The sequence below is a fragment of the Chionomys nivalis genome, chromosome 21, assembly GCF_950005125.1.
Source record: "Chionomys nivalis chromosome 21, mChiNiv1.1, whole genome shotgun sequence".
Classification (NCBI taxonomy): Eukaryota; Metazoa; Chordata; class Mammalia; order Rodentia; family Cricetidae; genus Chionomys; species Chionomys nivalis.
Genome location: NC_080106.1, coordinates 3,831,564 through 3,846,131, shown reverse-complemented (window position 1 = coordinate 3,846,131; position 14,568 = coordinate 3,831,564). Strand labels below are relative to the sequence as shown.

The following is a 14,568-nucleotide window of genomic DNA, read 5'->3' as shown; positions in this document are numbered from 1 at the left end:
ATGGTTCACTTTCAGTGTGCGTGGGGGGAAGCTAATCAAGGAGTCCCGGTGAGCAGGAGGCGCTACGCCCTCTCTCCACACTGATTCCTACACCAGTGGGTAGAACATGCCTAGCATCCTATAGGCTCCATGTTCACCTGAAACAGGATTGTGGAAACACAAACCTGCAATATAATCCTTACAACTCCAGCGACGGAAGCTGGAGGACCAGGACTCAAAGCTCACCCTCAGCGTCAGCCCGTTCAGAGCCTGCCTGGGCTGCCTGGACCCTGCCCTACAACAAAAGATAGATCATTCCTCTTAAAATAAAAAATTGAAAGGTTATCATCACATTTGCATTCTCTCTACCATTTTTGTCTCCATCCCAAGCGGAGTGTAGCGGTGGTGAAGACTGTAATCCCACTTGGGAGGTGGGGACAGGATGAAAATTCAAGGCCATTGCTTGGGGCCTGGCCTGGGATTCCTGAGACCCTGTCTCAAGAAAAATTTCAGGCTGTCATTTTCTCCCAATCAACTTCTTCCTCTTTTGTCTGTTATGTCTGAGAATGTCTTCTTAGATAACCTTCACGGCACTTACACGCTTAACCTTAATAATTCTTTCACGTCGCCATCCGATACCAGTTTCTGACCAAACTCTCTCATTGTCGCAAACATCTTTTTGCTTAGCTGGGTTGTTCAAGCCAAAGGACAAGGAAGGTAGCAGGCTACATTTCACAGCTGTATCTCTTATTAACACCAAGTCTGGGGCATTATCCTGTGAACCTGCCCTTCGCTATGCTTTTGAATTTCTGTTTGAAAGGGACCAAGCTAGGTGTGATGGCAGATGCTGTGATCCTAGCCCTGGAGGCTGAGATGGGTGGAGCACAAACCAAATCTGGGAGGTGAAGGAGACCCTGCTGTCTCAAAGACAAACAAAAATGCCCTGCATTTGCCTTTTTGTTCCTCTGAGGGGTTTTTAAATGGTCCCTTGGTGTCCCAAGCCGTCTTTTTGAGTCGGGTGTGGTTACTTTCCTACGTTTAGCCATCTTTCTAAAGACGGGAAGAACACTGTTGCAGCTTGAGCACCTGTTGCCATGTGAACACAGTTATTCTATTATCCTCTCCAGGCTGGGTTCCTTAGTATTTTCCTGAGTCAGTCAGCAATTGACGGGGCTGTCAAAGAATCTGGTAAGGACCTGCATCTCCTGGACACCGATGCTTCACAGTTGGTGGTCACTCGCGTTCTCCTTTCCACGTCACCTTGAGAATGCAATGGAGGGAGCAATGACTGTGTGATTGTATGGATAGTTTTCTGCTCTATCCAGGACGCCAATCTGCTCCTTAAAAATTCTCCCAGCGATATGGTCACTGACAATGAGCCAGTGGCCTGAGGGTGATAAGCACAGGGTGCAGCAGGCTTTTTTCGTTTTGGGTCACCAACCAGCTCCCAAATCGTGGCATGGAGACTTATTATTAGTTATGAATGGTTGGTCTAGCTTAAGCTAATTTCTGGCTAGCTCTTTTAACATAAATTAACTTGTTTCTATCTACCTTTTCCTTTCTGGATTTTTACTTTTCTTTCCTTCTGTATCTCTTACTTTCACTGCTTCTTGTGTCTGTCTGTGTGGTGGTCGCCTGGCTTCTCGCCCTGGGCATGTCCCTCTCTTTCTCCCTCATTCGATTCTCCTTCTTCCTTCTTGTTCTTTCCTCTCCTGTTTATTCTCTCTGCCTGACAGCCCTGCCTATCCTTCTCCTGAATCGCTATTAACTGTCCAGCTTTTTATTTGTCCTGACTATTAACTGTTCAGCTTACTAGACAAATCAGGTGCCTTAGACAGGCAAGGCGAGACAAATGGAACACATATTACATAATTAAACACACATCCTTCCATCATTAAACAAATGCAGCATAAACAAATGTTACAATCTTTACATAGTTAAAATAAATTCCACAACACAAGGAATGTCTGCCTCAGAATCACCCACAACACGAGTGACCCACAACGTGTGGGCTTTGCCTTAGTAAATAGGAAGGGAGACTCAGAATCTGCATAATATGTGAGACACAGGTTGGCAATCTGTGAAACAGCCTGGAAGCTGTGGAGCTTGGGAACTTGGACCTGAATGACAAAAATACCACAAACTAGGCTGCACTAACTTCCTTAGTATACAGCCTGTACACTACAGGAGTCCAATGGCCAAGGTCTCTTTCACTGACTGCTCCTCCCCGACATTTGCCTTACTGATAGAACCAATAGCTTCCTCCCCTCTCATGGTGGCGGTATTGAGGACTGCACGCAGGACTTGCGTCTGTGAAGCAAGCACTCTACTGCGGAGCTGATCCCCAGCCCAGACCCTGTACTTTTCAATGCCTTAAGTTATTTCATGATGCCTTTCCCTGCCCCCTTGTCAGTTCCCTGTATTATACAGTCAGCTCTGCAGTTTGTGGGTTCCCATCTGTCTTAGTTTGGGTGTTTATTGCTGTGAAGAGAAACTATAACCACAGCAACTCTTACATCGAAAACATTTAATTGAGGGGGTGCTCGCTTACAGTTTCAGAGGTTCAGTCCATTATGATCTTGAAGGGGAGCATGGTGGTATGCAGGCAGACCTGGCGCTGGAGCTGAGTGCTCTATCTTGCAAGCAACAGGAAGTCGATCGACAGCCACACTGAGGGAAGCTTGAGAAAAAGATCTCAAAGTCCACCCCCATAGTGACACACTTCCTCCAACAAGGCCATACTTCCTAATAGTGTCACTCTCTTTGGGGGCCGTTTTCTTTCAAGAGCATTCTGGATAGACTAATATAACAGACTCTTTCTGAAGACAAACCAAGGTGGTCAGAAGTCAGGATGGGAGATGAGGACTTTGATCAGGGTTAGGGTGTGATGTTCCGGATACATTCAGAGTCTTTCTGCGCCTGGGAGATGCAAGGTTGTCAGGTGGAGGCTGAGGCCAAACCTCCTGAGAAGAAGGCTTCAAGAAAGAAGTTTAGTGAGGGCAGTGTGGCCTGGTAGTAATCACTGTGTGACAGGACCAAGAAGAGACAAAGGAGACAGTGACAGAGAACATCGCACCGCCTCTGACAGGTCAGTATTTTCTTTGCGTGCACTGCAACCACTGGTCAGCAGGCTCTGAGACTTGGAATTGGCAGAATGGTCCATTTATTCCCAATATATGATCCATAATGATGTGGATCTGCAGTGATACAATATAATTTTTTTTAAAAAAAAAAATACTGTTTTGCTACATCTAATCTCTTAGCGTCTTCCAGTTGCCCCAGCTAAAGTCTGAGGCAAAGGAGCTCACAGGGGTATCCCAGGAGCCGCCAATCAAATCTCGCGAGAGAGCAATCGTCTACGGGACTCTCGCTTTGGCTTCCGGCTGGCAGGTGGGCTGGTGGCGTCGCCCAGGGCAACGGCAATGGCGGCCACGGCGGCCGGGCGGCTGTTTTCGCTGGAGCTGCTGGTGGACTGGGTGCGGCTGGAGTTCGGGCTGGCGCCGTGCGCCGGAGACCCCGCTGTGGCGTTTCGTTTGCTGGACTTCCCGCCGCTGCTCGTCCTCCCTTCTGCCGCTTCAGCGCGGGAGCCCCGGAGCGGCACCATCGACTTCGGACGCGGCAAGGCCTGCCTATTACGCCTGCGCCCTGACGCCCTGCATCGCCCGCGCCTGCGCGCAGCGGTGCTGCAGCTACCCGAGGGTCCAGCATCTGCACCGTGCTTGCTGGGTGCTTGCGACATCCTGCTCGTCGCCTCCCAGGGCCGACGCGGTAAATACACCCTGCACGGTCCAGCGGCCCAGCGCGTCGGGGAATTGGCGCTCTTCTACCGCCTAACTGACCTGGGACGCTTTCCCCCGGGGGTTCCGGAGCTGCAGGGCCCGCTGAACCCTGAGAGTATCACCTCCGAGGCCATGGAGGTGTGGGAGCCACCTACCCAGGAGACCTCGAAGCCATGCACCAGAGAAGCCACTGTCAGATGCCTACAGTGTGCCTCAGAGCCATGCCCCAAGGATACCAATAGCTGGTCTGCAGGGGACTCAGACCCCTCAGCTGTCCAGAAGACCTGGGAAGAAGCAGTCTTACACAGTAAGGCCAGCTCTGGGGACGTGGCTTCTGCCCCTTGTTCACCGGCTCCCAGCGGGAGGACTGCCAGCCCCCTCAGCCCGGAGGTCACCGAGCTGGACTTTGAAACCAACACCTTTTGCCCTCCTCCTCTGTATTACACTCACCAGATTCAGGAAAAGACACCTCCTGCTAGGGTTGAAATCACTATTGAGCCTCAGAGAAACGGACCTGAGGAGCCGGATGGCATTTACCCCGAAACTAAACCTGTAGGTCCTCCCGTACACCCGGTGAAACATACAAGATCTGCAATGGAGGAGAGCCCTCCAGTGCTTCTCAATCCTCCCCAGACGCAGGGTCCAGGTGCAGTGAATGAGGTTGCGTGTCCCCAGACTGAACAGAATACAGCCAATGCAATAAGACAGCTGCCGCTCTTGAACGCTTTGCTGATTGAGCTGTCCTTGCTGTGCAACCAGCCCGTGGCAAGTCCCGCTCAGGTTCACCCCCACTTGGCCTGGTTGTACAGCGGTGAACACAAGGGGCCAGAGCCTTCTGCCAAGTCCACATCTCGGTCAGAATTAAAGAGCAGCAAACTTTCTGTGAGAGAAAGTGAAAAGCTCGTGAGTCTTCAGCCTAAAAAGAACCCTAAAGGTAAGCGCTCAGAGAAGATCAGTGGGAGCCCTCCCCCGAGAGCCGCGAAGGGGAGGCTGCTCTATGGCTTAACGAACACCCTAAGACTGCGTCTAAAGCAGACAAATCCCGACATGCTGGTTGTCCATGAAAAGAGAGAACAGTATAGAAAATCACAAATACAAACTGGGGGACCAAAATTTCGGGTCCCATCGTGGAAAGGGAAAGTACCAAGCTTGGCAACACAAAGCCAGATGCCACCACAGCCGCCCGAGAAGCCTTCTGACTCCAGTGGGTCTTTTGCTGAAGGTAGTGATACTTCAAGGCAAATCAGCACATGCTTTGATGAGCCAAGTACAAATACATCTAAAGCAGTGGAACGGGGGCAGAGTGAGAACAGAACCAGCGACACTTGGTTGGAAGCAGATGTGGGTCCCATAGAGTCCATCATCCCAGCGAGATTCCCTCCTTCACATATTCTGGGAGGAGCATCCAAAATGCTGGTCCAAAGCCCAGGGCTTTCCCGACAGGATCCTGCAGTTGACCAAACTGTGGAGGAGGGGAAAGATGGCACCCACGTCAAAGTCACGGACCTTGTGATTTCTGATGCAGGCGTCAACAGAGCAGCCAGTAGAGACAGTTCCTGCAAGAGCATCTCAGAGCTAGAGTACCAGGAAGAGCTAGCCAGCCCTTGCTATTCTGAAGACTTCTGCATGACTGAGAATAACAGCAGAAGTCTGCTGGCTCCTCGCTCCAGCACAGGGCCAGGAAATGCCCAGCACGGTTCACAGGCAAGCAAGTCCAGTGAGGCAAGGCTGTCCACAAGGAAAACCAGCAGCGAGCTGAACGTGCTCAGCCCTCCCTTCTCTGCTGGCTCCCCAGTGTGCTCCCATAAGCGATCCCATGTACTGAAGACTCCCTGTAGGAGTCTGGAGGAAGCCTCCAGTAGCTCCACCAGCGACTTCTCATCACAGTGGACAAATGAAAAGGAGAACCAGGCAGATGCACTGAGTACAGGTAGTTCAAAGGTCATGAGGACAGGTCGGGACAGCTCCACTAAACTTAAAGGAGGAGCTGGCCGCAGGTCCTCTGAGAAAAGCCAGTCACCAAGGACATCGCAAGTGAGTTCTTATGAACCATCTAATCTGTCCGAGCTAGAACTCAAGGGCTTTGACAACAGCGAGTCAGCTGACTTCCAAGAGGAGGAAGATGATCTTGGGCCACTGAACTTCTCCAAACAGTGCAGAGACATCTGTGAATTAGTAATAAATAAACTTCCAGGATACACTGTGTGAAGTTTGCTACTTTCGAAAGCTAGTTTCTAACTGATAAGCGCTGATCATGAGGAAACGTTATAACTCCTACATGACGTTAGGGCGTACGTCCGTGGTGGTAGGTCTTTAGGAGATGTACATAGTTTGTCATTGATGTTTAGTGCCTTACCCTTCAAGCCAATCCTACTCAGAGTCACTGTTAAACTTAGAATGATTCTTTTGTGAGATGCTCAAGATTAAAAGTATGTCTGTATACTCTGCGGATATCGGCCTCGCAGTGCAGATTAATCTAAAGTCGGCGTTCTAGGCACCGTTGTAGAAAGAAGCGCTCGTACGTGAGTTCAGCACCGGTTCTTAATGGGAATAAATCTGGTAACAGATGGATGTGTTAGAGTGTGAGGTGCAGAGGAATTGTGATCGTCTGCTGCTAGGCGCTTTTGGCTTACGGACCTTCGTGACAGCCTCTCCTCTTGTTTAGTCTTCCTTTTGTATGAATATACTCCATTTGCACTGATTTGAACTTAGGTTTCTTGATAAATCCTGTCTTATTTTACACACCAATATTACCTTTGTTTTTTTATTTATGAAGTTGCTGAATAAAAGCCTTGGCAGTTAAAATGCTTACTAAAGGCTGTAGCACAAACACTTAACAAGAAGCATGGACTCTCCCTAATGGAAACGTATTTGGGTAATATTTTAATTTCACTGAGTTTAAACAGCCTTCAAGTATAGTCAAGCGTTTAGGAGAACAAAGTCAGGCTTCATCCCATATAGTTTTGTGAACAGTTTATGCCGTGTTTTCTGGTTGCTCATTGTTCGTTTGTAACGTGGAAAAGCTGGTTACCATAAACCCTCGCCATCAGTTCTGCGGGATGTCCTTCATTGATTTCAGATTTCACGCTGTGTTCAGATACTTGTAGGCATTGGAGTATAATACATGTAAGCTGTGTTATGCTGTAACTTTTAGACTTTTTAATGTAGTTGATGCTTTGGGACCTGTGAGACAAAGCCCTGGTTTTTCTTTTATTACATAAATTATTATAAACAATTACACAGTTATAGGAGCATATTCGGAGCAATTGATCCTAGAAAGGATTTACAGTGATGATGATAAGGGGCCATTGTGGATACATGAGTGGAGATGGGCGTTTGCTGCACAAGAAAAGTTCCAGATTGTAGAGAGACTCAGACTCCAAGTACACTGTCCAGCAAAGGGAGGTGGGGCCAGGACAGGATGGTTGTGAGTGAGCATCAGTAAGTCATGGCCTTGGAGTGTTGTAAAATACCAGAAATAATTACTCAGAGCTACAGAAGTTAAGTCTGGAAATGGAAAAGGACTTTATGCTACAGACTGATTTCTCCTTGTCTGTAAATATAAAATCTATGCTGTATTTTGAATCCATAAGACATAGCTTGGTACTCAGACACGAACTGTGCAAATGTTTAATGTCATTTTTTTCCCATGGAAAAGGCAACATATAAGTACTAAAAGAATCATCAAAGATAGTGTAGTGGTTTGAGTGAGAAACATCTCCCCTAAGTTGTATTTGACACTTGGTCCTTGGTCTGTAGCATTATTTGGGGAGGTTGTGGAACCTTTTGGAGGTAGAGCCTTGCGGAAGGAAGTACATCACAGCATGGGGTGCTTTGCAGATGTTTAGCTCTGTTCCACCTCTTGTTCTCTCTCTTTCCTGCCTGGGGGGAAAGTGAGACTGGTTAGCTTCCTGCTCCCACAGCTCTGCTTTCCCTGCCTCTTCCCTGCCTCTGGGATGGGAATAGGTGAGGGAGGTGACACCCCAGGGTGAAAGCTGAAGGTATAAGAGCTGAGACATTACCCAGTGGGGCAGGGCCAGACCAGGGAACCTGTCTCTAAAATTGTGTAGCTCATAGGGCTGTTCTAAGGGAGATGCTGTGACCGTGTATTTAAATCACCTGCTACAGTCTGGCCTCCAATATGGCCTTGTGTGGCTTAGGTTTTAAATACCTTCGTAGTTGGTGTTACATATGAAGCCTGATTTTATTTTATATGGTTAAATTTACTGAAACACGAATAGGGTCATGAATAGCAGGCTCTGCCATTTCACTGGTCTATTGCAGCTCAACTTTTCAAACAGGCCAGATAGCAAAAGTGACCGAGGTGACAGGGGCTACAGCAGTACTGAGCATGGTACCCAGTGCCTTGGACATGCCCAGCAAGTGCTCTGTCACTGAGCTGCACACGCAGCCCCAGCCCCTGGGACAGAGAAGCAAAGTGAGCAACAAAAACAGTGCTGGTCCTGCCTCTGTATGCAGCTGAGGAGGCGGCTGTCTGTTCAGTCCTTTGAACCGTTGCTGTAGATACAGAGGCCTGGACAGAGACACACCACGTGTCTACCCGTCATTCACATGCCCATTGGTGGTGACTTCTCCGGGTAGGAGAAGCATCTGTTATGAACTTCTGTCATGCCCTGTAGCTCCTGATTGAGAGTCACCCTGGTTTGTGTTTTTTCTTCATGTACAGAATGCATTGTTTCAGAGTTAGACTTAGGGACTAGACTTTTGTTTGCAACAAATGAACAGGTCAAGACTAGAAATTGAAAATGACTTTTTAATTATGACATTTTTGTTGGCAAGGTGAAGAGATGTCATAACAAAGCACAGTATTTAAATATGTTGAGTTAAACTGCCCTTGGCGCCAAAGAGCAATCTCGCGGGCTGTTCATGTTTTCATTTGCGTTAAAGCACACAGAGCTATGCAGAATGGCACTTTGTGAGCCAAGACTTGTGAGATGGTTCTCATTTTAACCCCAGAGCAGTTCTATGAGAAGTTGCTTGGTCAAGGACCAACATCCTCTCTGCCTGACTTTCTCCCTGCCTGTGCCCGGCACAAACACCTTGGGAGGATTGCCATTGGGCCACAGTGCCAAGCCTTAAGGAGCCCTGCTTCCTTGTTCTTTAATCGGTACTTATATCTATCACTGCATATCCAATGTAGAGAAAAAAAGTCCCAGAAAACTCGGAGTTTTGCCCTCATTGTAGAGAAAAGGAAATATGTCTTCAAATTCCATTGAACTAGCAGGAGAAGTATGAAATTAAGAATTAACCCAGAAAATTAATGAAAATACCAGGGGCAGGAGTAGCCGCTCGGTGGTAAAATGTCTGCCTAGTGTGTGCAGGGTGATCAGTTTGGTCCTGAGCCCTGAAACGAAAATAATAGGAACAGCGTTTTAAAAATAGAAAATAAAGAGTTTCCGAAAATGAGGATGGCTTCCTGCTTCTGTAGCATCTTTAATGCTGGACTGCAGTGAAGACAGTTATCAGGCTCCTTTCTGTATGTCCTGACCTAATCCTATTCTCTTTCTTTAATCTGTTAGGCGGTTGACTGAAGTAGGGGACTTTCTGATGGTGACCGCTGTCTACATTCCTGTCTTGATTGTCCTGTCTTGTACTATCTTTAGGTTGTAGAACTTTCTCCTGGTTCCCCACCTTCTCCTGTGTGTGCGCGTGCGTGCACAATGTAGCACTACAGCATGCATAGAGTTCAGAGGAAAACTTGAGGTGTGGGCCCTCGGCTTGTTGGAGGCGAGGTCTCTTTTGCTCCAGGCTAAGCTGACCAGGAAGTTTCCAGGAGTTTTCCTGTTTTCCTCCTTTCTTGCTGTAGGTGTGCCGAGTGTACAGGCAGACTCCGTCCTGGCTCCAGACTCAGGCATGGCCAGCGCTGTCATGGATCGTCTGTCTCCACAGCCCTCCTCCCGAATCTGTCCTCTCCACTGTCCCTCATCTCCGCCAAGGGCTCCGGCCTCTTCTGTGTGGCTCTGTAATAGAATCTCTTTGAGTGTCTGTAGATCTGGTTTTATCTGGCTGGAGATGCCGAGTGGATCCCTGCGTCCAATATTTTAAAGTTGAGAGTCTTTCATGTTATAGTCTGCATAGAATGTGGAAAGCTTAAAGCTTTAAAATAAAGCATTTAAAAGCAAAAAAGTTGTTGAGGTTTGGTTTTAGCCACTCTGCTCCAGGGCTTAGAGCCACCCCTGTATCTGTCTTCCTCCCCTCCCCATCTCGGGTATCGGGTGTGTGGGTTCACTCGCCCACACACCTTCCCTCCTGCTCTCTCCGGAACTGTCCTGACTGTGCACTCCCCTGGCTTCTCTCCCAGGGAAGCCCTCAGACCCTGACTTCTGGCCTCCGTTGTTTTCGCTCTGCAGTGAACACTCCACTCCAGTTCCCTCTCCTCCTCTTGCACACGGTCTAGACTGCCCAGTCATCTCAACCCCTGACAGCGACAGAGAAACCAGTGACTGCCTTCCCCGACATTTCAGTCTACTCCATCAGTGCCCCAAGATTAATGGATATAAAACGTGTTCCCGCTCCACCAAGCAACTCCTTGTCAGTTTTCCGCGGGGAACATTCTCTCCATACCTTAATGTTCATTCTTTTCCTTGTCCCACCCTGCTTTGTGCCTGGGCGTTGCCTTTATGCACTCAATAAATGCTCACTTAAATGTATGAGTACTTAAATATTTACAAAATCAAATGGTGCTTCCTTAAAAGGGCCACAGCAAATGGAAACCAAACTGAGGAAGCAATTGTAGAACATGCACACACCCACACCCCTACCTATCTCCCCCTGCCCCCCACCTGTCTCTTCCCCATGGGAAAGACCGGCATTTATGCTCCAGGTTTGCTGAGGATCCAGAAAACCACTTTGCTGCTGAGAAAAAATTCAATTACACAGTGGAGATGAAAGTTTCGGCACTTGAGAATAATTACAAAGATGGTTTCCATTATATATGTTCAAGAAGAAAAGGGAAGAGAAAAACAAAGACAGGCATGAAAACCCAACGGAAAAGCCTTTCAAATGCTAATCAAATTATTACCTTTATTTCTGTCCCAGGAAAACTATTTTGAAACCTCAGATCCCCGAGTCTAAGTCCCCAAGACCAATGGGGCTGAGTGATGTGGTTAAAACTCAAGAATTCTGGGACTGTAGAGATGGCTCAGCAGCCAAGATCACCGGCTGCTTCTGCAGAGTCATGGAGTTTGACTCCCAGCACCCTCTGGGGTGACTCAACCACCTGCAACTCCAGGTCCAGGGAATCTGACCCGACTCTCTGGCTTCCCTGGGTACTTGTGCTTGTACACACACACACACACACACACACACACACACACACCTTAAAAACTGTAAGAATTCCAAAAGTGTGGGTTGAGGAGGAAAACGTTAAAAGATCCTGTTTTAGAACCATATTTGAAGGAAGGGGGAGTGTCCTACTAATCATACACACTGCGATGTTTCCTCCCAGGTGATTGTGATTGCCAGGTGCTGCGTGTTCTGAGTCCTGCACTCATTTTGTCTCTCTCTGGTTTATTTCTTGCTGCTCTAGGAGGGATGCCGTGGCCAGGGATATCTTCTAAACATCTTTTTTTAGTCTTCATTTACTCATCATCTTCTGGAATGCTAGCATCTTTGTGGCTTGTCACCGTGACTCCTTGCGCTCGCCCCAGCTGAAATAGTTCCCCACTGTTTTCCTCCGGGGAAGCCCCTCACCTTCTCCCTGAGCATCGTGATGCTGGGGTCTAATCTCTTCCCTGATTTAACACTAGTGTGTTCCGTGGGAACGGTGATTGGATGGGCATGGGATTCCTCTTCAGGAAGTATTTTAAGATGTTCAGGGGAAGCCCCTCTCTGTCTCAGAGGGTTCAAGTGATGGAGGACATTGGATGTCACCATGGAAACGCTTGAAAGAGGGAGTTCCCTGAAGATGGGGCCAACACTGGGAGGGAGGGGAGATGAGAAAATGAGGTTCTGAGTCCAAGGGCTGAGTCTAAATTTTGTGTCTGAAACATGGTAATTCCTGAGCTCTTCAGTTATGCAAGAAAACCCATGTCTTCCTTTCATTTCATTTCTGTGATAAAATACCTCAACAAAATCAGCCTTAAGGGAGAGAGGATTTACTCAGGTTAGAACTCCAGGTTACATACGGTCCATCACTGGAGAAGTCAAGGCAGGAACTTGAAGCAGCCGGTCACATCTCATCCATGGTCAAGAGCAGCAAGAGAACAAATGCACGCACGTCTATCCATGCTCAGGTCACACTCTACACTCACATGATCCAGCATCTTCTGCCTAGGGAGCAGTGCTGCCTACAGTGGGCTGCATCTTCTGATGTCATTAACATAATGAAGATAATAACCTACAGACGTGCTCACAGGCCAACCTGATGTAGACAGTCCCTCACAGGACTCTTCCCAGGTGATTCTAGATTGTGTTTTGTCAACAGTTAAAACTAGACATTGTGCAGTTTAATCGTGATGTTCGCCTTTAATGGGAGCACTCCAGAGACAGAAGAAAGCAGATTTCTATGAGTTCTAGGCCAACCTGGTCCACATAGCAAGTTCCAGGCCAGCCAGAGTTACCTAGTGAGCCTTCATCTCATAAAACAAGATGAAACTAGCCATCACAACCCACTTTTAAACAAAACACTGAGTGTAGGCTCCGGGGAGGTGGTGTAGTTGGTAACGTGCCAGCTGTCCAAGTATGAGACAGTATAAGTCATGTGAGAAGCTGGGCGTGGCGATGGGCACCCCAGTGCTGGGGATTCAGAAACAGGAGGATCCCTGGGGCTTGCTGGTCAGTGGGGCTAGCCTTGTCAAGGAGCTCCAGTTTCAGTGAGAGACCCTGTCTCAAAAAGGTGGCGGGCAATAAATGATGACACCCTGTGTCAGCCTCTGGTCTTCACACCCACAGACACACACAGGCGCACACAGGCACACACGAGAGAGAGAGAGAGAAAGAGAGAGAGAGAGAGAGAGAGAGAGAGAGAGAGAGAGATGTAGTGGGGGGCTGCTCGTTAGTTCCTGGCTGCTTAGCCCTGAAATAACCACACAGAAACTATATTAATTAAATTACTGCTTGGCCCATTAGCTCTAGCTTCTTATGGGCTAACTCTTACATATTAATTTAACCCATTTCTATTAATCTGTATATCACCATGAGCTCAGGGCCTACCAGCAAAGTTTCAGCATGTCTATCTCCAGCGGCAGCTCCATGGCATCTCTCTGACTCCGCCCTTCTTTCTCCCAGCATTCGGGGGAGGGGGGGGGACTCTTTTGGATTTGTAAGTCTCTTAGTTTCAACCAAAATAATTCATTTCGGAACTCTGATTAAATTTTAACTTCCCCCTTTTATTCGGTGAAAGATCTGAAAGGGTTCTCTTGATTTGAATGAACAGCTGGGGAGAGCACAAGGATTCTCGGTGACAAGCCACAAAAATACAGACAATAGATGATCTCACAGGAGCAAATCCCAAAGAAGGGAAAACACAACACAATAAAATCACCAATAATGAAAACTAAAATAACAGGAACTAGCAATCACTGGTCATTAAGATACCTTAATATAAATGGGCTGAACTCACCTATAAAAAGGCACAGGCTAACAGATTGGATACAAAAACAGAATCCATCCTTCTGCTGTATACAAGAAACACACTTCAACCTCAAAGACAGACATCACCTCAGAGTAAAGGCTTAGGAAAAAAAATTCCAATCAAATGGACCTAAGAAACAAGCTGGTGTAGCTATCCTAATATCTAACAAAATAGACTTCAAACCAAAATCAATCAAAAGAGATAAAGAAGGACATTCATATTTGTCACAGGAAAAATCCATCAAGAGGAAATCTCAATACTGAACATCTATGTGCCAAATACAAGGGCACCCTCATATGTCAAAGAAACACTTCTAAAGCTGGATAAGGAAAATGTGGCACATTTACACAATGGAGTGCTTACTACACAGAGGAAAAAAATAATTACATTTTGAAATTTGCGGGCAAATGGATGGATCTAGCAAACATCATATTGGGTGAGGTAACCCAGACCCAGAAAGACAAATATAATATTTACTCACTCATAAGTGGCTTTTAGACATAAAGCAAAGAAAACCAGCTGACAATTCACAATCCCCGAGAACCTGGACAACAGTGAGGACCCTAAGAGAGACATACATGGATCTAATCTACATGGGAAGTAGAAAAAGACAAGATCTCCTGAGTAAATTGGGAGCATGGGGACCATGGGAAAGGAAGGGAAGGGTGCAGAAAAAAATACATAGCTCAATAAAAACAATAAAAAATACTATTATAGAAAAAATACACAGATACACAAAGAATAAAATTCAGGGAAGGCAACAACTGCCACACTGCAACTTTTGTGCTCCATCACCAGAGCACCTGCCGGAAGGTCACAGCATTTCAACATCCTGTGGGATATAAGCCCCGAGGATGAATGACCATGGTCCTGCTGTGCTGTGTGGTTTCCATTTATTTTCTAACAGATCGGGTGGCACGTTTTCTTATAAGTGAACTATCATTTTTATTTTATTATTTTTTTATTGCTATAAGAATCTGTCTTTTCTTAGTGGCAATTCTTGAATTCTCAAGGTTCCAGGCACCCACAAGATGCCTCTGCCCCGCTGCCAGGGTCCCTGGGACATCTGCATCCCAGTTGGGCATCCTTGCTTCCACGGCCAGCTGTAGGTCAGGAGGAGCCTGCACCATGTCCCGATGAGCTCCAGCACCAAAGGCTAAGCCAGTTCTGGTGGGGACAGGTTGTTCCTGAGAAGGGACTGGCTGTGCAAAGCCT

At 47.3% G+C, this 14,568-nt stretch overlaps 1 protein-coding gene across 1 annotated transcript; it reads left to right on the top strand.

The window, feature by feature from the left end:
* Nucleotides 1–3,315: 3,315 nt before the first annotated feature.
* Map10 (microtubule associated protein 10) lies at nt 3,316–9,637 on the top strand. Its single transcript, XM_057754369.1, has one exon. The coding sequence runs from the start codon at nt 3,402–3,404 to the stop codon at nt 5,964–5,966; it is 2,565 nt and encodes an 854-aa protein (XP_057610352.1). The 5' UTR covers nt 3,316–3,401; the 3' UTR covers nt 5,967–9,637.
* Nucleotides 9,638–14,568: the final 4,931 nt, after the last annotated feature.